The sequence below is a fragment of the Corylus avellana genome, chromosome ca3 (assembly GCF_901000735.1).
Source record: "Corylus avellana chromosome ca3, CavTom2PMs-1.0".
NCBI lineage: Eukaryota > Viridiplantae > Streptophyta > Magnoliopsida > Fagales > Betulaceae > Corylus > Corylus avellana.
In genome coordinates this window covers 2,049,262-2,074,661 of record NC_081543.1, presented here as the reverse complement: position 1 = coordinate 2,074,661, position 25,400 = coordinate 2,049,262, and the positions used below count along the sequence as shown (strand labels likewise).

At 39.0% G+C, this 25,400-nt stretch overlaps 1 protein-coding gene across 1 annotated transcript in view; it reads right to left on the bottom strand.

Annotated features, from left to right (window-relative positions):
* LOC132173904 (callose synthase 10) overlaps positions 1–23,565 on the bottom strand; it is a 63,850-nt gene extending 40,285 nt beyond the window's left edge. The window contains exons 1-19 of the mRNA XM_059585572.1: positions 23,092–23,565; positions 21,376–21,473; positions 21,061–21,224; positions 18,480–18,603; positions 17,993–18,103; positions 17,607–17,723; positions 17,021–17,110; positions 15,558–15,655; positions 15,360–15,477; positions 14,752–14,880; positions 9,958–10,034; positions 9,784–9,862; positions 9,368–9,460; positions 9,180–9,282; positions 8,935–9,058; positions 8,628–8,817; positions 8,429–8,481; positions 7,136–7,196; positions 6,931–7,012 (exon numbers count right to left, since the gene is read on the bottom strand). Coding sequence (XP_059441555.1) covers positions 6,931–7,012; positions 7,136–7,196; positions 8,429–8,481; positions 8,628–8,817; positions 8,935–9,058; positions 9,180–9,282; positions 9,368–9,460; positions 9,784–9,862; positions 9,958–10,034; positions 14,752–14,880; positions 15,360–15,477; positions 15,558–15,655; positions 17,021–17,110; positions 17,607–17,723; positions 17,993–18,103; positions 18,480–18,603; positions 21,061–21,224; positions 21,376–21,473; positions 23,092–23,302 — 2,122 coding nt within the window. The 5' untranslated portion in view covers positions 23,303–23,565. The remainder of the gene's footprint in view (positions 1–6,930; positions 7,013–7,135; positions 7,197–8,428; positions 8,482–8,627; positions 8,818–8,934; positions 9,059–9,179; positions 9,283–9,367; positions 9,461–9,783; positions 9,863–9,957; positions 10,035–14,751; positions 14,881–15,359; positions 15,478–15,557; positions 15,656–17,020; positions 17,111–17,606; positions 17,724–17,992; positions 18,104–18,479; positions 18,604–21,060; positions 21,225–21,375; positions 21,474–23,091) is intronic.
* Between the last annotated feature and the right edge of the window lie 1,835 nt (positions 23,566–25,400).

Below are 25,400 nucleotides of genomic sequence, written 5' to 3'. Positions count from 1 at the left end.
TGCGATCTCACAGTGGAAAAGAAGATGATAGACTCACTCTCCAGTCTTCTTGTACATACAACACCACTCCACTACCACAAGGTTCCTCCTACGCAAATTATCGTGAGTCAAAATTTTGCCTAGGGCCACGGTTCACCCAAAAAAAGCCACTCGCAGAGGCACCTTAGTACGCCAGATGCTCTTCCAAGGAAACACCTCGTGGTTAACGTTGGACAAGGCCTTGTAGAGCAACATAACCTCGAACCTGCCCTTCTTAGACAAGGACCAGCGAATACGATCCACCGTACCTATGAAAATCTTGCAAGAGTACAACCGATCAAAGAAAGGAGAAACCAAATCCATCTCCCAATCCTGGACGGGCCGCACAAAAATGACATTCCACTCGACAACCCCATTCCTCCAAGTAAAGTTATCCTTCACCCAAGCTTCTTTGTGCCTAGCGATACTGAACAAGGATGGGAAGGCATGCTTCAAAGAATTTTCCCCACGCCAAATATCATGCCAAAAACGAACTTTCGAACCCACCCCCACCTCAAACCGAATACCTTTGGCAAAGAAGTTCCATCCTTGTCGAATATGCTTCCATAAGCCCACACCATGAGAACCCGAAACCTCCTTCATGCACCACCCACCAACCTGGTCTTCATACTTAGCTTTGATAATCTTGCACCAAAGAGCCTCACTCTCATTCACATATCTCCAAAGCCATTTCTCCAAGAGAGCTTGATTAAACTGATGCATCTTTCGAATACCAAGACCACCGGAACACAGGGGATGACAGACTTGATTCCAACTTACAATATGCAACTTAGGCTCATCTCCCATCTCTCCCCACAAGAAATCTCTTCGGACTTTCTCAAGCCTTTTTGCTACACTCATTGGAATCGGAAACAGAGACAAAAAGTAAGTTAGAAGATTAGTCAACGTACTCTTAATGAGAGTTAAACGGTCTCCCTTAGAGAGATACATTCTCTTCCAACCTGCCATCTGACACTCCATCTTTTCGATCACACCATTCCACATAACCGTATCCTTATACGACACCCCAAGAGGGAGACCCAAATACTTCATAGGCAAATCGGCAACACTACACCCAAGGATATTAGCTAACACCCCAATGTTCTCCACCTCACCAATAGCCACAATTTTTGACTTTCCCAGACTAACTCTCAAACCCGAAACAGCTTCAAAACATAAGAGAATGAGACGCACATACCTGATTTGCTCGAGAGAAGCTTCACAAAAAATCAGAGTATCATCAGCAAATAAAGAGTGAGAAACCACCAACTCCAAGAATACCCTATCTCCCACCGAGAAACCAGTCAAAAGGCCTTGGTCAACCGTCGCATTCACCATCTTTTTCAAGGCCTCCATAACAAGCACAAAAAGTAACAGAGAGAGAGGATCCCCTTGCCAAATTCCCCTTAAACCGTTAAAGAAGCCTTCCGGAGAACCATTCACAAGAATGGAGAATCTTACCGACATAATACACCACTCTATCCAAGCTCTCCACCTCTCGCCAAAACCACACCGATGCAGCAAATACAAAACAAAATCCCAATTAACATGGTCATCAGCCTTTTCCAGGTCCAATTTACAAAGAACACCTGGCACCCCTGATTTCATGCGACTATCCACACATTCATTTGCAATGAGAACAGAATCTAGGATTTGACGACCCCCAATGAAAGCATTTTGAGAGTAGGATATGACCTTACCCAAAACATTTCTCATCCTATTGGCAAGAACCTTAGAAACAATTTTGTACACCCCTCCCACCAAACTAATGTGCCGAAAATCCTTCATCTCCACCGCATCCGCCTTTTTCGGTATCAAGGAAATATAAGTTGCATTCAAGCTCTTCACCAATTGACGTCTACGATGGAACTCAACAAAAACCGCCATAACATCATGTTTAACTACACCCCAACAAGCTTGAAAAAAAGCCATGGAGAAGCCATCTGGACCTGGTGCCTTATCACCCTCCATACCTTTTACCACCTCCCATACCTCATTTTCCTCAAAATCTCTTTCTAACCACCTATTATCCTCCTCATCAATGGATAAAAAAGGTTGCGTATCCATTCTAGGTCTCCAAGTGCTTTGTTCCGAGTATAAGCTTTGACAATACTGCACAATGTGATCTTTTACCTCAACTGGATCGTCGGATAGGACGCCATTAATATGAAGCACTTCCACGCGATTGTACCTGCGATGAGAATTAGCCATCTTGTGAAAGAAACGAGTATTTCGGTCCCCCTCCTTGAGCCACAAAGCTCTCGATTTTTGGCGCCAATGAATTTCTTCACACAACAAGGTATTCTCCAATTCTTTCGACATATCCGCCTTTCTTATCTTCTCCTCTTGATCTAATCCTCTCGACTCTGCCAACTCATCCATCTCCTGAATACCTACCAACAACTCATTTTTCCTCCCAATATCACCAAACGCCTCCTCATTCCACTTTTTCAAATCCAATTTAAGGGATTTCAATTTATTAGCTAACACAAAACTAGGTAAACCCTCAAACGAATAAGACCCCCACCAAGAACTAACCTTGTCAACAAAACCTTCAGCTTTAAGCCACATATTTTCAAATTTGAAGCACTTCTTACCACCGCAAGGAGCCCCACAGTCCAATAATAAAGGGAAATGATCAGAGAGCAGGCGTTGAAGTCTTCTTTGTGACACTGCTGGGTAGTGATCTTCCCAATCCGAGGAGAGCAAGAACCGGTCAATTCTAGACCAAATCTTATTTTCTTGACTATTAGACTAAGTAAATTGACCCCCCATCATCGGAATGTCCACTAAATTGTTCTATGATATGAAGTCCAAGAAATCCATCATGTCAGAAGAATAATAAGAAACACTAGAGCGCTCACTAGGAAACCGGACAGTATTAAAATCCCGCCAAAACACCAAGGGACCTCCCACACATTCATCAAACTAGCCAGCTCTTCCCAAAAGACCCTTCTTTCCACATCATCATTTGGACCATACACCCCCCCAAACGCCCAAACCCAGTTATCTTCCACATTTTGAAAAGAGCACGCCAGGGTGAGATGCCCCACATACTCCTCCTTACACTCCACCACCCTCCTATTCCACATTAGTAACATCCCCCCCGACAAACCATTAGACCCCTTATACATCCACCCCACATGTTTACCTCCCCAAAGACCATGGACCACCCCACGGGAAATAACTTCCATCTTAGTCTCAATCAAGCACACTATATCTGTTTTCCACTCTTTCAAGAGACCCCTAATACGCAACCTTTTTTTGAGGGCATTCAACCCTCTCACATTCCATGCGACGATGTTAAGCTTCATGATCTACCAATTCGACCCCTCCCTTGGCCCCTACTTTGCACAGTTATCGTCTGGCCCCATTCAAAAATACGAGAACAACATGACTCCTTTAGCTCCTTAAATCCTTTGAGAGCAGGATCATTGGCAGAAATGCCTCCCAAATCAGAATCACACTGCATTCTAGAAGCTTCGATAGAATTGAACAAAACCGCCAACTCCTCCTTTTTCCCCTCATCAGATACACCAATTTTAGGACAAAAATTGAGGCAACTTTCAACTACCCAGCTGGAAGAAACTTTCTCTGGCCCTAAATCCTCCAAACCAATTGTTTCTGAGATACTGTCCTCATCCCTACCAGATCCAGGCCCAATGAACTCCATCGCCAGCACACGTACAACTCCTTCCTGTCCAACCTGAAGCGACGAAACCAGACTCATTTCCTCCCCCCGGCAGGCCTTCGGCGAACAGTCCCCTGCAACCATCCCTGTATTCAGACGAGAGGAAGTCTCCAACAGAAACTGAGCTCTGGCCGAACCCATGCCCTCCCCAGCCTCGCGGGTCTCCAACAGACACTCCAGCGAACTCTGAGGATTCTCCGGCGAAAATTGCGTCTTTGGCACCCTCTGAGTAGATACCAGCTTCGACCCAAGGATCCCCTTCACCTGCCCACAAGCCGAAGGAGAAACTTCTAGCGAACCCACCGGTGCAGCGTCCCACATCTGCGACCCAATCTTCTTCCTCCTATATGTCAACAAAGCTTTACCCTTGCCGGTGGGCTGTGCCACGATTGCCAGACTTAAAGGATCCCTATTGTTGGGCGGCTCTCCGGCCAAAGACCCATCAAAGCCTCAGGCAGAAGTGCCGATAACCGTCATGCGAGCTCCTCCTACCGCTGACCCAGCCCCATCTCCCGCTGATAAAGCCCTTCCGGCCAAAGACGATGGGCTTGCCGAGCTTGCCAAGAAAGGTCGCAAGCCTTTCGAAGCATTCTCAGTCTCCAACGTCGGAACCAAATCAGCTGGATATTTTACTCCTTTGGGTCCAGCGCGATCTGGGCTATTGATAAAGCCCACGCCTGAGCCCAAAACGCCTTTAGGCTTAAAGGCCACTTTCTTCTTCACCTTAAGCCTTCTATTGGGCTTTGTGACTTTTCCCTCCAGCCCAAACTTCTCCTTCCCTTTCGTTTCTGGTTTCTACTGGCCAAGCCCACTATCCTCCATTTTCTTGAGCACCATATCAATCTTTGTCAGCCCCACATCACACTCCCATTTCAAACGTCTCAACGACTCCCTAACATTGAAGAGCTCGAGACTTACATCAGAGTAGATCTGCCCAGCATGGTGCCCCTTCCCCTCCCGTCCCTTCATATGGTCAGAAACTGAAACCGATGCAGACAGCGCTGCCAGCGTTTGGGGACTACTCGCCGAAGCTCTAAACGAAACCCCACGCTACCTCCATTCTTCAAACTATGCTTTCCAGCCTCTACAGGTCCTTGGACAGACCTCGCCGGACAAAAACTCTTCATCGGAACCACCGAGAACCCTCGCCGATGCATGGGTCTTCGCCGGAACCAACGCTTTCTTGCCATACTCATGGACTTGTTGTTCCGTATATCCAAAAGCACCTCTTAGCCACCTTGGCACCCTGACACTCGGTTTTGGGAAGGAATTGAAACATTCCTCGATTGGCTTCAACGACAACCTCAATGTCTCCGCGTAACTCCTCCGTTCCTTACCCTCCTTGTCCTTCTTATCTTCCCTGATCAGTCGATGCTCACTGACCGCTCGATGCTCACAGAGGGAAGAGTTTGCCACTCGCATTTCCACGATAAAGCGTTCCCACCCTATCCCACGGCGGCCTTCTCGAATGATGATCGAGCCACATCTTCTTCTTCCATCAAATTCCTCGACCGTCGGAAAACATCCATGCCTATTAGAGCATTTCTGAGTGACTATTCTAGGATACCCAGCTCTAGATTGATCCCAAAAGACTTCAGAGTTATCCACTGCCACCAAATCCTCCACTGTTCACACCATCCAAGCTAGCTCATCCTTCTTCATGAAAATCGACCTTTTGATCCTTTTACTCCTCTCAAAAATCCTCACCCTTGACACCTCTTCATTAATCAACACTTCAAAATCATTGGACTCCACCGGCCACCTTCTTGAACCAGCCATGACACAGCCTAAAACTAGCACCAACCAGCTCTCACGCGCCACCCACGCGCCGGCACAGGCGGGAATGGATGAGAGAGAAGAGAGAGAAGAGAACTATTACTAATACCCAGAGTACGCTCATCCTCCTCAAGCTATCCAAAGTTAAGATCCACCCTAGCCTTCGTCTACACAAAGAATGCCATTCTCATAGGAATTTTTCTGGAGCTGGCAGGAATGAATAATGCAGGATTAAAGGATCTTACTTCAAACATCCACCTTTTGGATGGGATCCAACATATTTTATCCCCACCCTCGTGTCTCAACTTGATAGAGTACAAAAGATCAAAGAAAGAGGTGACCAAATCCACCTCCCAATCAAGCACTTGTCTAGTAAATGATATATCCCACTAAAGATTTCCATTAGAGAACTTCACATAATCTGCCACCCACACCTCCTTATATCTAGCAATACTGAATAATTCCGAAAAAAGTGTCCTTTGAGGGTTGATCCCCACACTACAAATCATGCCAAAATCTAATCATTGACCCATCTACCACCTCATATCTAACAAATCGAGAAAAGACTCCCCACCCCCCCTTAAAATATTTTCACATTCCCACTCCATAAGGTCCAACTACCTTCTTGAAACAACAACCTCCCCCGTGAAATCATATTTAGTTTCTACAACCAACCTCCACAAAGCCTCCCCCTCCATAGCATACCACCACAACTATTTTCCTAGAAGAGCACAATTAAACTAAACTAGGTTTCTTACCCCAAACCACCACAAAACATCGGAGAACAAATCTTCGACCAACTAACTAAATGGAACTTAAACTCATCGCCAACTCCACCCCACAAAAAATCCCTTTGAAGCTTCCCAATCCGATTAGCCACATCAACGGGAATGAGGAAAAAGCACAAATAATACAGAAGCAAATTTGAGATAATGCTTTTAATCAAGGTCAATCTACCCCCTAGACAAATATGGCATCTTCCAACCAGCCCAATGACTTTCAATTTTTTCAACAATATCATCACAGGTGAACTTATCCTTATATGAAGCACCCAAAGGAAGACCTGAATACTTCATCGGCAAAAAAGCCACCCTACAACCAAGAATCTGAGCCAAACCTTCTATTTTAAGTAGGAAATTAAACATGAGGGTCGATTTCAATATTGTTTCGTGCTTTTAAAGCGGTCAATACCCTTTGCTCGATTCATTTACCTCAAATTTCTCCGGAAGCATATTTTTCAGACTGTCATGATAATATCAAAATTTACAACACATATTAGTTCACTTCTTTGTACATAACTACTCCTTCAACACATTCCTTAACTTTATATGTAACATTACGCTGACCAAATACTACCTGAAAATATTATATTGGTTCAAGTTTAATACATAAGAGTAAAAATAAAAGACCAGATCATAAAGGTAAGCAAATAATGATGAACTTACTCTTTGATACTAAATCATGCCATGAGTAAGTCAAAGATGGAAGGGCCACAATAATATTGGTGGGTTTCACAAGAGGTTTGATCTGCAATAGGAATACAGATTAACTAAGGATGTCAGCTATGTAAATATACATCCATTCCTAAATATCGTAATAAAGTCAGATATGAAGTGAGTATGAAAGCTAAGATTAGAGCACAATGCTTGCCTGGAGAAAGTAAGCAAATGTGAACTTGCATGTAAAGATCACCAACCAATAGAGCACATACCTGCAATTGGGAGGGGGTGTTAAGAAAGACACATTCACTTTTTTTTTTTTTTTTTTTTTTTTAAAGTTATTCAATACTATTAGAAAGCTCAAAAGGATGCAGCCCAAGTACACAAGGAGTAACAAGAGAGACACCCACTTAGGGGGAGGAAAAAGAACACAAATCCAAAAAAAATCCAGAAATTTTTTTTTTATTATTTTGATAAGTAATAATCCAATCTTATTAAAAATCTAGAAAATTAGAAATGTGAAAACTACTAATAGCAGTCATCCACCCATAAAGAGTTTTGAACATAATATCTTTTAACTTTGCCACTTTTCTCACACATTCTTTAAAGTTTCAGAAGTTGCGTTTGCTCTAGATGCACCACAGCACACAAATGATGGGCATATTCCAGGCTTCTCCATTGTGATGATTACCAAACTAGCCTCTCCAACTCGCCAATAATTCTACCACCCATTGGGGCATTACCCACTCTAGCCTGAAAAGACAAAAAGCCAAAGCCCACAAGTTTCTAGCTACTTCGCAATGGAGCAGGACACATTTACTATTCACGGTTAGATGACACGCACTTTCATTCTTGATCTAAACACATTTACTATTCCCTATGGTAAGATCAAGAATGAAACTGCACGCATCTAATAATAGAATAACACTCTTAAACAACAAATGTAAGCACCTAAAACTAGGACTGGCAATTTTTTATACGACCCACGAACCCAACAAGAAATTAAAGGGTTACGGTTGAGGAGTATGACCCGTTTAATTAAATAGGACGGGTTATAATTAACCTATATAGTCTTATACACATGCCTCAACACGACCCGAACCTAACACGCGACATAATGGCTAACAATTTTTATATAACCCGACATGAACCCAATACAAAATTAAAGGGTTAGGGCTGATGAGTTGGACCCGTTTAATTAAATGGGTCGAGTTAGGATTAACTTATATAGCCTTATACCCATGTATTAACACAACCCGAACCCGCACACGAACAATATTTGCCTCCCGTACCTAAAACTCACTAGGAGCCAATGTAAATGTAATTTACAATGTAAAATATGGTTAATAAAGAATTATTTGATTTACGGACAGCATGCAAGACATGACTTTTACAAGCTCCATCTCAGCCAGTACCCGTTTTTAGGAGAAGAATATGGCAAGGCATACAGTATATCATTCTCAAAATAAACCAATTCCAAAGATCCTTGAGCACAAAAGCAAACCTGCAATAATCACTCATCCTCTCAAAAAGGCCACGCCCAACAAAGTATCTCTCCTGAAATAGCAGATTAAGAAGCAGAATATACCATCGGTTATGATTTTGTCATACACTCTAGATACTAATTGGTCTTTATTTCTACAAAAGATAAAATTTAAAATTTAAAAATTAAAGGAAAAAAAAAAAAAAAAAAAAAAACTCACCTGATAAATCCACTTAAAAAATTGAAAAAATGACTGATCAGACATTTCAGAGAGTGCATGACATGCCGGAACTTTAAGTAGAAATGCAAAGGCTAGTCGTAAAGCCGCATAAACACCCACTACAAGAATGTATATTCGGAAATAGAATGAATTATTTGAGTTCCCGTTATTTCTTTCCTGCAGAAGCTTCCTGCAAGTTTGTCAACAAATAGAAGAAAAATTAGGGATATGTAGTCAGAAGTAAATACTGTTTCGGTAGCTGACCACATAAAAGCATGTCACAGAAAAAAGCATATTGTAGACTCACAGGTAAATATAGGTGACGAATACAGAGCTCAAGCCACACCAGAAAAACCTAATAACAAGCCTTGAGATAGCCATGCCTCTTGCTGTGGTGTAAGCCCCAAACATAAGCAAGACATCTAAACAACCTGTGCAAGCAGCACATGACCCAGTGAATAAAAGAAAAACAAAAGCGTAAATAGGGGTGAGATTTGAAATTTATTGATGAGAAATGATGACAAAAGTACATGGAAGATGCAAAAAACTTACTCTCTATAAAATTCATGATAGCAAAAGATGGCCCAACACTAAGTACAATCTTAAAAGTATCCAAATTGATGCGTCCATTCTTGAAGGCTATGATCGTCAAACCCTGTAATAAATGACAAAATTGTTTTAAGGATGAACAAGATACACTCAAAAATAAACAGTAGTAATGCACAGAAGTACAAAATAACCTGGAACATTAACACCAAAAAGATCCAAAGGCGATGAAAGCTTCGATATAAGTGCAGAAATGTCCTATGCTCAACAAAGGTGCTTTTACCAGTCTGCCAGTTTGAGGTTAAAATTAAAAGAATGAATAGAAGTAAAGCGAAAAGAGGTAAAAATCAGCAAACAGAGGCATTTAATGCAAGAACTAAACCATGAAGGGACCAAAATTTCCTTTATTGCCAGTTATTATCATCAAATAATTTACCAATACCAACACCCATGTTTTGGTGTATAGTCAAGCCAGTTTCCATTTTCAGTGAGATTGGCATGTCAGACAACTCATATCCCCATTAAATATCATACCCCATTCCACACTCATTGTATAATTAAATCAGAAAAACTTCGAAAAATCTGACCACAACTTTTCAGCAAAACTAACCCTTTTCCGCTTTTTAGGCTTCAAAAAGAATGGTGACTCCCTCCTCATTGGCCACTTTAACTCAAAGCAAACAGATGACCTACATAAACATCGCAAATAAGACGCAGTACCAAAGAGATACCTTAAAGTGTATGCAACAGTCTAGAAAATACACGTATATCGACAAAAACAAACCAAAAATATTCATTAAAGTCATCATAATTCCGCCATTCTGAATGTGCAGCTTTCCCATTATTGTTTCTAGCAGCTTCCTGTATATAAAAGAAAACAAATTAGAAGTACTCACTAATACTCACTAAACAATTGAAGTACATATCAAATGAAAACCAGTATATGAACAGCAGAATCTCCTTTAGAATGAAAAAGGCAAGAGAACAAGAAGCACCATATCAATAATACTATAGAAAAACATTCTCAGCTCCTTTAACCTCAAAAATAATTCTACTTCTGCTCCTCTTCTTTTTTTTTTTTTGGATAAGTAAATTAATCTCATTAAAAGTGCAGAGCAGCTATAGTGTACAGGAAGCATACAAGAGAAATTCCCTATTAAGGAGGAAAAGAAGAACAAAAATCCAAAAATTTAGAAAAGCTAGAAAAATGTGGACTATCATACGCCACTATCCATTCATAAACAGATTTGAACATGACATTCTCTCACGATCTTCAAAGCACTTTGCATTCCGCTCTCTCCATAGGGCACCACGTTAAATACCACAGTACCATCCTCCAAACTTCTAAAATGTTACAACTTTCCAACTGACCTCTCAGACATGCCAACAACTCTATTACCCTTCTAAGCCTAACCCATTCAATACCGAAGAGGTGGAAATCGAGGCCATAATTCTCTTGCCATTTCACAATGAAGAAAAAGAAGATATGTGGACTCCCCACTCCTCTTGCATTTACAACACTACTAAGACTTTCCTCTTTCTCAAATTACCCAACATCAATATCTACCCTAGAGCATCCGTCCACATAATAGGATTACAAATATTGTAGCTTTCCAGGTGATGCAAACCTTCCAAACGCAGGCATGACAAACCCAACCACCCACCAACTTTTTCAAAGTCAGAGTCATCACCCAAATTGTACTTCAAAGAGGGGAAAAAAAAATAGAAGATCATGAAATTCCAATCTCCTTTTGGACACCTTAAATAACGTCTCTGTAAGGGATCTTCCAATTGCTTGAGATAGATGATCTACTGTCAAAATATTGTCAAGAAAAGTAAGTTTAGCAGGAACCCAGGTCATCTGAGGAACCTAGAAGTAAAATTTTCAATGGTTGGTCAGTTGGGGAGAGTGCTAATTCAATGAGAAGTCGTCTCCTTTTATCATCCCCAACACCAGTCAACATAAGGATATGAAGCTGTCGAGAGGAATCTCCAGTGAAACCTCCTAATTAAGAAATCTGCTTCTAAAAAAGTCCAAAAGGTACCAATATGATCTTCTGCATCGTATTGGCGCATCTTTAACACAAACTAGAATTCAGACTACAATCCATATTACCACATTTTTTAATTGAAGCTGCATTTCTTACAGATAAAAGAATGTTGTCAATCCAGAAACTGATAAATTCAATATAGAACCCTTTTTGCAATATCGACAAGATAACAACAAAAGTTTTTAACACCAAGGCAAGTTGATTCCATTTCAAGCAGTCTCTTATGCTGAAAATGGCTTCATTACAGGGAGTCAAATACATTAGCCAGTGTTCTCAGGAGTATACAAAAGGATCACCTAACTAGAAAAAGAAAAACGAGCAAGGAAATCATCATAACTAATCAACAACGAAGACAAATGTGCTACAGTCCAAAGATACAAAGTATGAAAACAATAGGATAAAATGTCCTCCAATGACCTCTCTAAATCCTCAAAGCACCTATTGTTCCTTTTCTGCCATAAACACCAAAAAAAACACGTAGGCACCATCTTCCAAACCACCGCACTCCTTCACCTCCCGAAAGACCACCAACATGCTAGCAAATCAACTACCCGTCTAGGCATCACCAGGCCATCTTAAAGCGACTAAAGATGGCAAACCATAGAGCATAAGCAACCTTACAATGAAGAAGAAGATGATCCACCGTCTCCTCGCTTCTCTTACACATGCAACACATGTCTATCACAATGACATGATGCTTCCTAAGATTATCTAAGGTTAGAATTTTGCCTAGAGCCGCCGACCAAACAAAAAAAGCCGATCTCGGAGGAGCCTGTGTCTGCCACACACTCTTCCAAGGAAAACTCCTACTCTCATTACAAGCTAAAGAATAAAAGAGGGCATTGACCTTGAATAGACCTCTTTTGGAAGAGATCCACCACAATCTATCTTCACACCCTCGTCTCACTCTGACTGAATGCAACATCTGTAGAAAGGATGCAAAGACTTCCAACTCCCAATCATGTGCCTCTCTAGTGAAACTCACATTCCACTGGTTTGAACCTCCCAACATCTCCATATTAGCCGCAATTGAAGCGTTCTTCTCACAAGCAATTCCAAATAAAACTAGAAAGGCTATACCTTGAGAGCCGAATCTCCACACCACAAGTCATGCCAAAAGCTAATCCTCATCCCGTCCCCCACCACATGTCTAGTAAAGCCTTTGAGAGGCTCCTACCCTTTCCTTATATTCTTCCACAGCCCCACCCCATACGCTCCTCCAAGCTCAAGAGAGCACCACCCACCCCATAAGCTCCCATACTTCGAATCTACCACCACTCTTCACCAAGCATCTCTTTCAATCCCATAGCGCCACAGCCATTACCCTAAAAGTGCGCGGTTGAACACTATTAAATTTCTGATACCCAACCCTCCCTCCTTGATTGGAGTGCAAACCTTCTCCCAATTCACCAAGTGATACTTAAACTTGTCACCTATACCACCCCATAAAAATTTGCGTTGTAGCTTATCGATGTGCTTAGCAACACTCATCAGGATAGGAAAGAGAGACAAATAATAAGTGGGCAAATTAGCCAGGGTACTCTTGATGAGGGTGACCCTACCACCCTTCGATAAATACATCATTTTCCAGCTGGCGAATCGGTATTTTAGCTTCTCAATAACGTCATCCCAAATATGCTTGGCCTTATAAGAAGCTCCCAACGGAAGACCGAGATACTTCACTGGCAAAGATGCAACACCGCATCCTAAAATACCGGCTAACATACCCACTTGCTCCTCATTCCCCACCGGAACTAAAACTGATTTAGCCAAATTTACCTTCAACCCGAAGGCAGCTTCGAACAACAAGAACACACTCTGCGGATAGCGCAACTGGCTGGGCATAGTATTGCAAAAGATCAAGGTATCATCGGCAAACAAAAGATGTGAGAAAGAAGCATTACCAACTTTGTAACCTTCTAACAGTCCCCCGTGCACCGCTGCTAAAATCATCTTGCTCAAAACTTCCATCACAAAGACAAACAACAAAGGAGAAAAGAGGTCCACTTGTCTCAATCCCCTGGAGCTACTAAAAAAACCATTAGGGGAACCATTGACCAGAATTGAAAACCACACCGAAGAAATGCAATGTTCTATCCAAGAACACCATGTCACCCCAAAACCACACCTCCTAAGCAAATATAGCAAAAACCCCAATTCACATGATCATAAGCTTTTTCTAGATCCATCTTGCAAATCACCCCTGGCTCCCCTAACCTCCACCTACTATCAATGCAGTCATCAGAAATCAAAATAGGATCTAGGATTTGCCTACCCTTGATGAAGGCACTTTGTGATTTGGAGATAATTTCATCCAACACTATCTTCAATCTGTTTGCTAACACCTTCACAATGATTTTATAGATACTTCCCACAAGGCTAATCGGGCGAAAATCTTTGAGGTCATAGCACTTGGAACCTTCGAAATAAGCGAAATGAATGAAGCATTGAGGCTCTTCGAAAATCCCTCCTGCATGCAAAGCCCCAAACACCTTCATAATATCTACCCTCAGAACATCCCAACAAACTTGGAAAAAGGCCATAGAAAACCCATCAGGTCCCGATGCCTTGTTGCCGTTCATCTTTGACACTACCTTCCTAACCTCTTCCTCTTCAAATTCTCTCTCCAACCAACCAGCCTCAACCGGTGAAATGGAGTCAAAGGCATTGTTCGGAAGATATGGTAACAAACTATATCAATCAAAAAAGTAAGCCAAAGATAACAAACAATTTGAATTTCCTGTCAGTCAATATAAACCCAATCTTGACTTTGCCATGATACACCAGTTCTCATTGTGCATCGACGAGATTATAAAAATAAGCATACATCGGTACATAAACTACATAAGAACCAATATATATGAAACCAATAATTTGTCAAAATTAAATGTTTTAATGACATCTTATAGGCCCAACATTTCACTAGAAATTATCCACTAGCCTATAATTCGTTGCAAGAATGAAAATGATAAAATAAATAAATAAATAATTAGCTGAGAATAGTAATGCCAATTATTTCAATTACAAGATTCCAATAAAAAGTGCGCTAATATACAGTTTCTTAATGTTAACTGTAAACAAACACATATATACATACATATGACTAATTTTCTTAAGGCAGGCTGCAATATCCACTCTACAAACATTAACAAAGAAAAAGCTTCCATCGCATATATATGCTTAGTGAATGAAACACTTATTCCAAAAGCTTAAGCTGACAAAAAAATATGAATTTAATCATTTAATTAATATTTTTATACTCTTCATTAATAAGTGAGGCTCCCACTTGGAATATTTAACAAAAATGAAAGTAAAATATGGAATTACGGTTTGCATTTAGGACCACTACTATGATACCATATTAAACCACCACTTATCCCAAAAACTAACACCGACATGAAATAATGAATTTAATTATTTAATTAGTATTCTAACAGTGAATAAAAAATTCAACTATTTTTATTTTCAGCAAATAAGATAACATAAGATACATTAAAATTATGTGAATTGTAATAAGATCCACTTACCGCTTTCATCGTCTCATATATAGGGCAAATGATTTGCTCAAGAAAGGACACAGAACCACTTTCAGTTATACAGCTGGCAGCACGATTTGCTTCTCCACGATCCAATATTGCATCTAACTCTTTTGCCATCTGAAGAAACGCTATTGATTATAATATTTTTCATTACGATAGTTAAACCACAAAACTGCTATCTTAAAATTTCTTGCAAAATGTCTATTTGAATTCAGTTGGACATGTAAAAACTTTAGCCAAAGTAGAGCAATATACCCTCACAACTTTGTGTGCATTTATCTAGTGATAACCTTATATATATATATGAGTCAATCTAAGGTCACCCACATCATCATCAACAGTGACTTGTTTCCATTTATGGTTTTGTGGAGTCGCATACAAATTACATTCCTATTATACTAAGTGGTCATTTTGTATGGTAAACATCAATTATAAAGGAATGTTGCTTACACCACCATGACTTTCACAACACATAAGTACAACACAAGAAGAAATTTCACTGATTTAAGAGATAGATGTCCTTAGATTAAAACAGAACGAGGATAATAGCAAATCAAAAGGTCAACAGAATTTAAAGATTATTAATAGAGGCTTACATGGTGGAATATATAGCAAATGCATTCAGGAAGGAAACGGACATTTGCAGCTTCACCCCAGATAAGAAAGTACAATGAAATCAGAAAAAGCTTCCTGTCCCTATTAATTGCATCTATGCTGTGGAAAATTTAAAGCACGGATAAGCAGAGTATAAAGCAACCAATTATTTCAAAACAACATCAGGTTTAATAAGTGACCTGTTCCAAGCAAGGCGTATCCGCAAGTACTTGCACCATTTAATATAATTACCAAGCACCTTCGAGAAAACCTCATTTATCGCTTTTTCATCTATTTTCTGTACATGTCACAAGAAAAAAGGGATATCAGTTAATTTAACATCCAGAGGAATCACCAATGACTTTTCTAATACAATATTCGATGAACAAGAATGAAATAGATCCACCAAAACACAATTTTTATTTTGTACTTAATAAGATTTTAATACAGAAAAAGAAAGTAAGACAAGTAGACAGGGAATACATAGTCTTGTCAAGATTGTTGTTGTGCTGAAATCAGTCTCTTGAGATCCTTGTTCAAGTGGTCTCTTGAGTTATTGGAACCTCTTCTATGATTTCTTTCATAGATTTTATTAATTCCCTTTATTTTCGATTGTAATTCTTTAGGAGAGCTTTTTGTACACATCCTGTCTACATGAGGCTTCTTTCTTATTCATAATCAAAAAAAAAATGATAAATAAGTATTCATTAAAAAGCGTAGAGGGACGCAACCCTAGTACACAGGAAGTATACCATAATCAAAATTAATTTTTTACTTAATCAAAAAAAAAAAAAAAAGAGGGCTAAATTGTAGAAGTTGCAGAAAATCCAGAAAGAAGAATGAATATAGAAATCAAGTACATTAAGTCCAAAGTACGCATAAGCCACCACAATATATCATGGACAGTAATGACTATGCATAATTCATGTACTTTCAGAATGTATAATACAAGGTTATGCTTAAAGTTTTCTGAATAGCCGTAAATACAATTTTTTTTTTTTACAAATAATGTATATTTAATCATATACATACCTACTGCTAAGGGTAAGTCATCTAAACCACCCCAAAGAAAATCCTTTTGTAGCTTCAACGGGGTCATGAGGACATTGAGAAGGAATCCCAATGTTCCCAAAATAGGAATTGCTATAGCTTCCCCGCCATTAAGGTCCTCAAGACTTGAATATAATCCACAACGACTAAGAAACTAGACTCCCACCCAATAAATCAAAGTCCCACCCGTGCCTAAGAGCATTCCAAAATCAAACATCCTGCTCTCCATTGACAAACTCTAAATGTATGCTTAACAGGAAATGGTTATGTAACCACCACTATTGAACAAAACCCATCCATAGAGAAAGTCAATGGACAGACATGCCATTAAATATAGACATAGCCACTACCAAAGAGCTCTCTGCATGTTAATGTGTCATCTACGGCTTCACAGGAGAACATAATAAGAATCATTGAAGTGGAACTTAAACAATAGTATTATCAATTTTAAATCATATATTGATCTATTCAACCAAAACTTCAAAATTAGTTAAACAAAGCAAAACTCTTAAACTAGCAAAGCCAACTATAAAGCTAACAAGCCAATGGCAAGCAAATAACCTGAACATACAAAATTAATTGGTTAACAAGTTCAGTTATCCTAAGCTCTCACCGGATCAGCCTCAACAGGGATGCCAAGTCGAGTCTGTGCATTGGCTATTGTAAGAACAACATTCTCACGTTGGTTCCGTATATTGTCTCTCTGGAAACAAGAAAGTCAAGTAAATAACCATGGGAATGAGAAGGATGACAGGAGGGAAGACAAAGAGAATATATTCTTAATACATGTAACAACAAAATACTTATTTATATGCATGTTTGGAAAAAACTGAGGTACTTAAAACTATTTCCTAACCCAGTGTAGACAGGTTTCAAACTAAAAGAGTATATCAAATCGCAACTGAATAAAACTTATTGATAGATTACCCAAAGGTCTTTATTCCTCTAAGCATTTTCATTAACAAAAATGATGCATACATAATATAGTTAATACATGGATGCATACATATGGTTCCTTCATTTCTAAATACAAAGTAGTCTGAAGTGATAGTGACAACTGATGCAACAGCCCAACTAAAATATTGATGATACCAGTTGCATGCAAAACTGAGATCTATTTACAGTGCAACTTTACCCATACCATAATCACAATCATACATATTAAAAACCAGATTGGAGAAATATAAGTATGCACAAACCTGAAAACCAAACACGCATTCCAGAAGATCGAACATATCTGCATCCCTTTGTCCAAAAATCTCAAAATCGGCAGGAAGTCGTTCAGTATATCTAATTGCAGATATTGCACCTTTGACCTGGACAGAGAACCCAAAATAAATAATTTAGAGTCACGAGTACTTCTAACAAATGGAACACAGAAAGCAGATGCAGGCCAACGAAAAAGGTCAAATTTCAAAATCCATATTTAGTTGTTATTTTATACAACCATGAATTTGTAACATAAAACCTGAACAGGCATGACTATAAACACACAAAAATAGGTAGGTCTGAAAACCAAGTGGGATAGCACCAACAGGCATGGACAAGAAATATTACAATATATGTTATTCAAGACTTTGCTTACTTCCGGAAAAAATCTAATTGCATTGGTCAATGACAGAGCTTCCAAAGGGACAATATTGTAGGGTGTGAGTTCCGCCGATAGTGTCGCATCAGACCTTTTGATTCTTCGCAGCTGAAAAGCCACACAAAAATTGTTATTGTCAAACAATGTTTTCCAACAATGTGAAATGTGGCTTCAGCGTGTCTAAGATTCATATGTCAAAGATAGCAACAGGTTCCATGTAAGGCAAAAACAGAATCCTCAAAATAATGACAAATTCTTAAGATTAAATTTCTTGATTGCCGCCATAACACATCAACTAACATCCAGTGAAAATCAGAAAGAATGGCTAAAACCCACAAACTATCAAACTTGAAGAAGTAAATCCTAAATATAGATGGCAAATGCACAAATTACAAAGGAGACACAAATAAGTCTTGAATAGTATAATGTGCTGAACAGCTTCTTGAAGGTCAAATCCAAAGGTAGGCGTGCAAAAGGCATGTACCTCCTCAGTTATAAGCCTTCCAACTCCATCAGGATCTGCATCTTTGCTTAGTGACTTCATGACCTCAACTATGGCCCTCAAGGTAGCCATTACCTTTTTCATTTCCAAAGATCTGCGTTGCAACCTGAAACAAAAGAACAATATACAATTTAAAAATAAAAATAAAAAAGGCAATGCATGACACAGAAGAGAGCAAGATGCTAAAATATGATGTCCAAATCTTACACTACATTAGACAAACTTAGCCCATCAAGCGGCATCTAAACCACTATTTTTTTTTTAGAAGTAATTAAATTCATTAAAAGCACATATAGGCACAACCCTAGTACACAGGAAGTATACAAAAGAATCCTTGAAGTATCTAAACTACTATTTAAGTGCATATACAAAAATATATGTATATTTTTAGGGTGGTGCATGTCTCTTTACACTGTTCAGTTAACTAAACAAGGCGATAAGTCTCTAGCTGAACATTATGGTACTTTGAAAAGTTTGTTAGAAGAACTTTTGCTTTATAAGCCATTGAGTACTGACTTAGACACAGCGACGTCAGCGTGAAGAGTTTCAAGTTGCCTTATTGTTGTGGAGTCTTAATCCTCGGTATAGTGTGTTCAAAGATCAGATCTTACCTAGTGAGACTCTTCCAGCTGCTGCTAATGCCTACTCTCATCTTCAGCGTGCTTCTCTTACACATGAAGCTTTTCATCTTCACAGGAGCCCTCTGCCCTAGTCTCTAGTAACAGCCATTGTGGTGGTTTCGTGGTGAACATGTGGTAGTCATGGGGGTGGATGGTGGCAGTAGTGGTACTCGTAAAGGAGGACAAGGTAGTCGAGGTAATGGTCATGGCAATTGTTCTTAGTGGAAATGTAACTATTGTGGTGGCACCGGGCATATGGAGGATTATTGTTGGGATAAGCATGAGAGACATGCTTATGCCAACCAAGTTTTTTATGACAATTCTGCTTCTACTATGCATCAGGCATCTACCGATATTCCTGCGGCGCCTAGTTCTGGTTCTCTTGATGACATCTCTTCTCACCCCAACCAGCGCATTTGAAGAGAATGGAACCAGCACCTCTTTGATGATAGTGAGACCAACATGCTCTTTCTAAAATCTTCCTTTTTGAGATCTCTTTTGGATTGGGTTATTGTAAATATTCCTAGCCTTGCCTAAGCAAATCTGGTAGATTTGATTTGCTTTTTACATTGTAGCAGTCTTTAGGGTTACAGCCCTCTTGTATACTCTTCATGTTCGAGGGCTTTGCCCCTTTATCTCTTAATAGTATCATAATTATGCATCAAGAAAAATTGTTTTTCTATATGGGATCGGCAAGAGAAGGTATATATGGTTCAGCCACCTGGTTATGTTGCTCCTGGTAAGGAGCGGTTAGTATTCCATCTAAAGAAAGCATAGTATATAATCACCTTGTGCATGGTTTGATAAGTTTATTATTGTTGTGCTTCAGTATGGTTTTCAGCGTTTTCCTCATATCATTTTGTGTTGACATATCGTTCCTCCTCAAGCATCATCATTCTGATAGTTTATGTTGATGACATAATTATTATTAATGGCAATGACTCAACAGGTTTTGCTAACTTGAATACCCACCAAGGAAAGCAATTTCACAACAAGGACTTGGGTTTTCTTCGCTATTTTCCTGGAGTTAAGGTTGAGAGATCCAAAGAAGGTATTAGTTTGTGTCAACAGAAGTATGTGTTGGATTTACTCTCTGAAACTGGTACCCTCGGTGCTCGCCCAATTGATACTCCAATGGACTCCTCAATGAAGTTAGATGCTGATAGTGGAGATGTTTTTAAGGACACTGAGCGTTATTGGAAGTTGGTTGGTAAGTTGATTTATCTTAACATCACTTGTCCTAACATCACTTATGGTGTTGGTGTTGTTAGTCAGTTCATCCCTGCAAGTAATTTGGTTACTTGGCGCAATAAGAAACAGAATGTAGTGGCTCATTCCAATGCATAAGTTGAGAACCGTGCCATGGCCCATACTGCGTGAGAGATGTTATGGGTTCACTCTCTGCTTCATGAAATGGGTGTTGATGTGCCTTCTCCTATGCAGATAAATTGCGATAATCAAGCTACTATTGTTATTGCTAGTAACCCAGCTTTCATGAGCGTACTAAACACATTGAGCTTGATTGCCATTTTATTTGAAATCTCAAGCCCTGGCCCTAGATATTCAACTTCTATCCTATTAAGTCATGTGTTCCAATTCTATCAATGGAGCAAATGTGTCATATGTCTACTTAAATAAAGTTCCCCTATCTTGTTGATAATGTCTATTTCACCTCAATTGATAGCATAGACTAAATTGTAAGATCAAAATATGTCTCATCCAGATACAAGCAGTTATACTATGCATGCCAGCGTTTTATACCGTTGACTAAATTTGTTCATGTTCATTAATTCCAAAATGCAACATAGAATTCTCTAGAGGAACAGGCAATGATGAGATCCAGTTTCCAGTTATCATACTAAATAATGCACATAAACATTATTAGATCTAAGTAAATGAATAAATCATAAGAGAACATATAAATCAGCATTAGCTGGCCATACTCTCCGAGGTTAGCACTCAAAGTTCCAGATTCCAGAAAACTTTGTTCCTCTCTTTGGATATCATCCACTCTATGCCGTGTCTTGTATCGTTGGTAAAATTCCCACAGGTGTTCAATATCACGATTACGATCAATTTGGCCCCCATCCCTTTTAGCAAGTTTTTGCTGCAGCAAATAGTCAAGTCCTCATTTAAATTGACAATTTGGTAAAATTCCAGCAGAAAATGCAATGTGCAAAAGCAATTTTTTTCCTGTGGAGCATCTAAAATTGTCAGCAGTAATGAATTTCAAACAAGACCCAGAGTGTAAGTAATACCTTTATTACAGACATCAAACCAGTCTTGAACTGAAGAACACCTCGACCATCACTATTTGGGTCCAGGTTTTGTGCCATGGAATATGCCTGCTCACACACTAAATTTACAACAAAAAAAAAATGTAACATGCGTGAAATATGTCATAAGGTATATAGACATAGAAGTATCCAAACTATTAAACTGTATAACCAGCAAAGACATGAAAGTACATCATCTCCGCAAATAGAATTCACCTACACAAAATATAGAAGCCAGAGAAGGTAATATCCAGAGATATGTCATAGAAGCTAAAACAAAGGAGAGAATAAGTACACCAGCAAACAAGAACAAAACTATTCCACCATGCCACTTTACCCAATACAAAGACTTTGATCTATTATTGAAAGGAAGTCGAAATTGAAGAAGAAATCCTGTAAAGCTCTTATTTTTTTGATAAGTAAATAAATCTCATTAGAAAGCGCAGAGGGCTGTAAAGCTATTATTGAATAAAGTATATCTGAGAATTGGGCCTAACGTGACTCTTCAATGTTTAAACCTAAGCTCAAAAATCTGATTACATAAGCAGATTTGAATTCACTACAAGTAAAGGATAGAAGTTGGGTGTTTGAGACTTCTCTAAAATGCTTTTTTTTTTTAAGTAATTTAATCTCATTAGAAAAGCGTGGAGGGGCGCAACCCTAATGCACAAGAAACTTCTCTAAAATGATATACACACAAAGGTCGGCCGTAGGCAATACCCTTCATACATATATGGAGAACACAGCCATTAGTATTTTACACAATATATAAAGCCATAAAATGTAGTACAAATTGGATTCAGACTGTGACCAAAATAAATATACGTCCCAACATTTGGGTTTTGTCTCACAACAATTGATTTTTTTCTTTTTTCATTCAGTATTAAATTCAGACTGCTGGCTACAAAATATAATGAAACCTGATAATCTGATTGAATTCAGATCAAGTTTGAGTTCTATAAGCAACGTTGGTATCTTCTTGCTATGTTCACTACAGGTCTCCCCATGCCCTGCAACGCTCTCAACTTTGTAGCAAATTACTCTCCAAACTAGTCAGTGTTAATGAGACATGGACAAATCAACTGAAACAGAATTCTTTCTTGTATCCTGTTGTTGTAATCCTAAATTCAAAAACTTACTAAATTTCACAAAACTACTTTTTCCTCTGCTGCATATTTATCTAAAAAAGTGCTCGTAAGTCATATCAGCCATGCATATGCTCTACCATCCCAAGCATTCTTTACCATGAAAGCCATACACCTGTATTACAAACTCTCTCTTTCTCCACTGCCAGCTTACTAAAGCAAATATCAACCATAATTAAACAAATAAATCAATCCCATGTACTTACTTCAAATTTTCATTAAGCCTACAAATTCTTTTATTGTAATCCCTTCCTTCTAACTATAATACATTTACTTAATCATTTATATTTTAAAAGAAAAAAAAAAACAGCTTAATCTTGAACTCTTAGCTCAATTAACTAACCGCGGCTCCATAATTGAAATCCATATCATAACCAAAACCCGCTTTGCCTTGAATCAACGACGCATTCATACAAAAAACAGTACTAACCATCAAGAACAACAACAACAACAATAAAAATGAACACAGAAAATCAAAAGCGAAATTCAACAGAATTTAAAGAATTAGAAAGAAAACAAAACAAAACAAAATGATTAAAATAAAAAGACATACTAATCCTGGCGACATTGGGGTCCTCGGATTGGATCTCATCGGCGGCCTGTAAGATCTCATCGATGTTGGTCGACTTCACGAGCGAGGGAGGGACCGCGCCGGCGATCCCACTGGGGATTCTCTCATGGCCTTGGCCGGCACTCCTACGCCGCTGCTCCCTCTGCAGCGTCGCGCGCACCAGTCTCTCCCAGTTGCCTTGAACCCTAGCCATGACCGGTACGACGCCGTGTCGCGGCAATCGGAGCTAGATGCGAGTTTTGGCAGCCTGACTCAGTCCAACTTGACTTCTTTGTGTTCGTATTCGGGTCGGGTCGGGTCGAACAGTGATGCTTGGAACGAAGAGAAGGGTTTGGAAATGAGAGGTTTAAACGGGGAAAGATTGCCAGTAGAAGAAACGCGGAGATCGCGGGAAAGGAAGAGGAACTGAGGAAGGAAGCGCAATTACGATTCTGTCCTCGTGAGCCAGTGCGGAATGCGCGTGCTTGAATGCTTGTGTTGTGTGTCGTAGCGTTTGCTGCGTCTTATTAGTTTGTAAGCGGCCATTGATGTGGTCAAATACTGGAATTCTGGTTCATCCAGTGCCTCTGATTGGCTGTATCAAAAGTCAACTGTTCACTGCGACTTTTAGCGTTCACAAATTGGAATAGATGCCATCTTTTCCATGCAGCTGTGCATGGCTTTGCCTTTCTTAACCGATAAGAAATTTTGGAAATTTCTTAGAACAAATTTCTAAAAGTGATATGGGTCATTTGCATGTGTTTTTTTTTAAAAAAAAAAGAAATATTATTTAAAATTCTTTTAGTATTAGCATCCACCCTTAATTGAAGATAAATGCTAGGGGTGTCAAAAATAACCGGGAAACCAGAACCGGGACCGGAAAACCGAAAAATCGGGAAACCGGAAACCGGGGACTGGTTCGGTTCCGGTTGCCAAAAAAAAAAAAACCAGGACCGGTTCCGGTCCCGGTTTTTGGCACCCGATAAAAATTGGGAAAACCGGAACCGGGTCTTATTTTATTAAATAATATTTATATATTATTATATTTTATATATATATTAATATTTTTTAATTCTTTTAGTCTTTTACGCAGCGTTTAAGACCTTAGGCAATTAGATTTCTCACTTTTCCGGTTTTGAAGGTTTTAAAATGATTTTTAGGGTATTTTAAAAATTTTGAATTTTTATTTCTAATGTTATAGGAAAAACATTGATGTTTTAGGATTTTTAGGCTTTTTTAGGTTTATTTTTTAATTATTTGGAACAATCACAATAAAGCTTTTTTAATTTAGACAAAAAGATTAATAGTTTTTTCTTAAATGAGCTAACTTATGAAAAAAAAAATAATGGGCTTATTTTAGGCCCAATACCTAAAATAAGCCCCAAACACTAATTTTTTCCAAAAACCGGTTACCGGACCGGATAAAATCGGAACCGGCCGGGAACTGGGACCCCGGTTTCGGCTTCTCAAAACCGAGAACCGGGGTACCCCGGTTCCGGTTCCGGTTTTGGCCAAAAATCGAAAAACCGGACCAGATTGACACCCCTAATAAATGCTACTCAACTTAAGAGTTCGGTGGAGTGAACAACCTCCCGTCACTCTAGGATGGTTGGCCACGGCCACCCATAAGAGTGGTTGAGAATTGTTGACCACCTTCTCAAATGGTAAAATTAATAAATGATTTGGCCACCTTTCAATTACTTTGTTTTCTTTTTTTGCTTTTTTTAGGTTTATGTGGCAGTGAGAGTCACGTGGACGGCCATATCTATTGAGTTGTTGTGCGTATAGTAAGAGCAGTCTCACTCAATAATCAGTTTAAATATCCTAAGTTTATCCCAATATTAATACCATATAATATCTAATTAGTCAAAATATACGTAACATTACCCTATTTTTCTTTAACAATGTAAATACTATGCTTTTTTTTTTTTTTTTTTTTGCCCTACAAATATTAGTTGTGGTTTTTCACCGTCATATTCACATGCATGGATCTAAGAAGCAAAATTATAATGCTTAGCAGTAAAAGCATCGTACCATTTTTCTTGTATTTTTATTGATACTCATTTATATTCTTAAATAACCATTTTGTATACGAAGGTCATAATAACGTCATTGTTATAACGAAATGACCGAAAGGTTATGCGAAGTCCATAATACTACAGTGACAAATAAAAAGGTCGATATTTGTGCATTTTATTAGGGGAATAATTTGTCTCATAGCTCCTTGAGTTTTGACATTGTGACAGGTAGGGCTGGCAATTTTGACACGACCCGCGAACCCGACACGAAGTTAACAGGTATTAGGTTTGGGC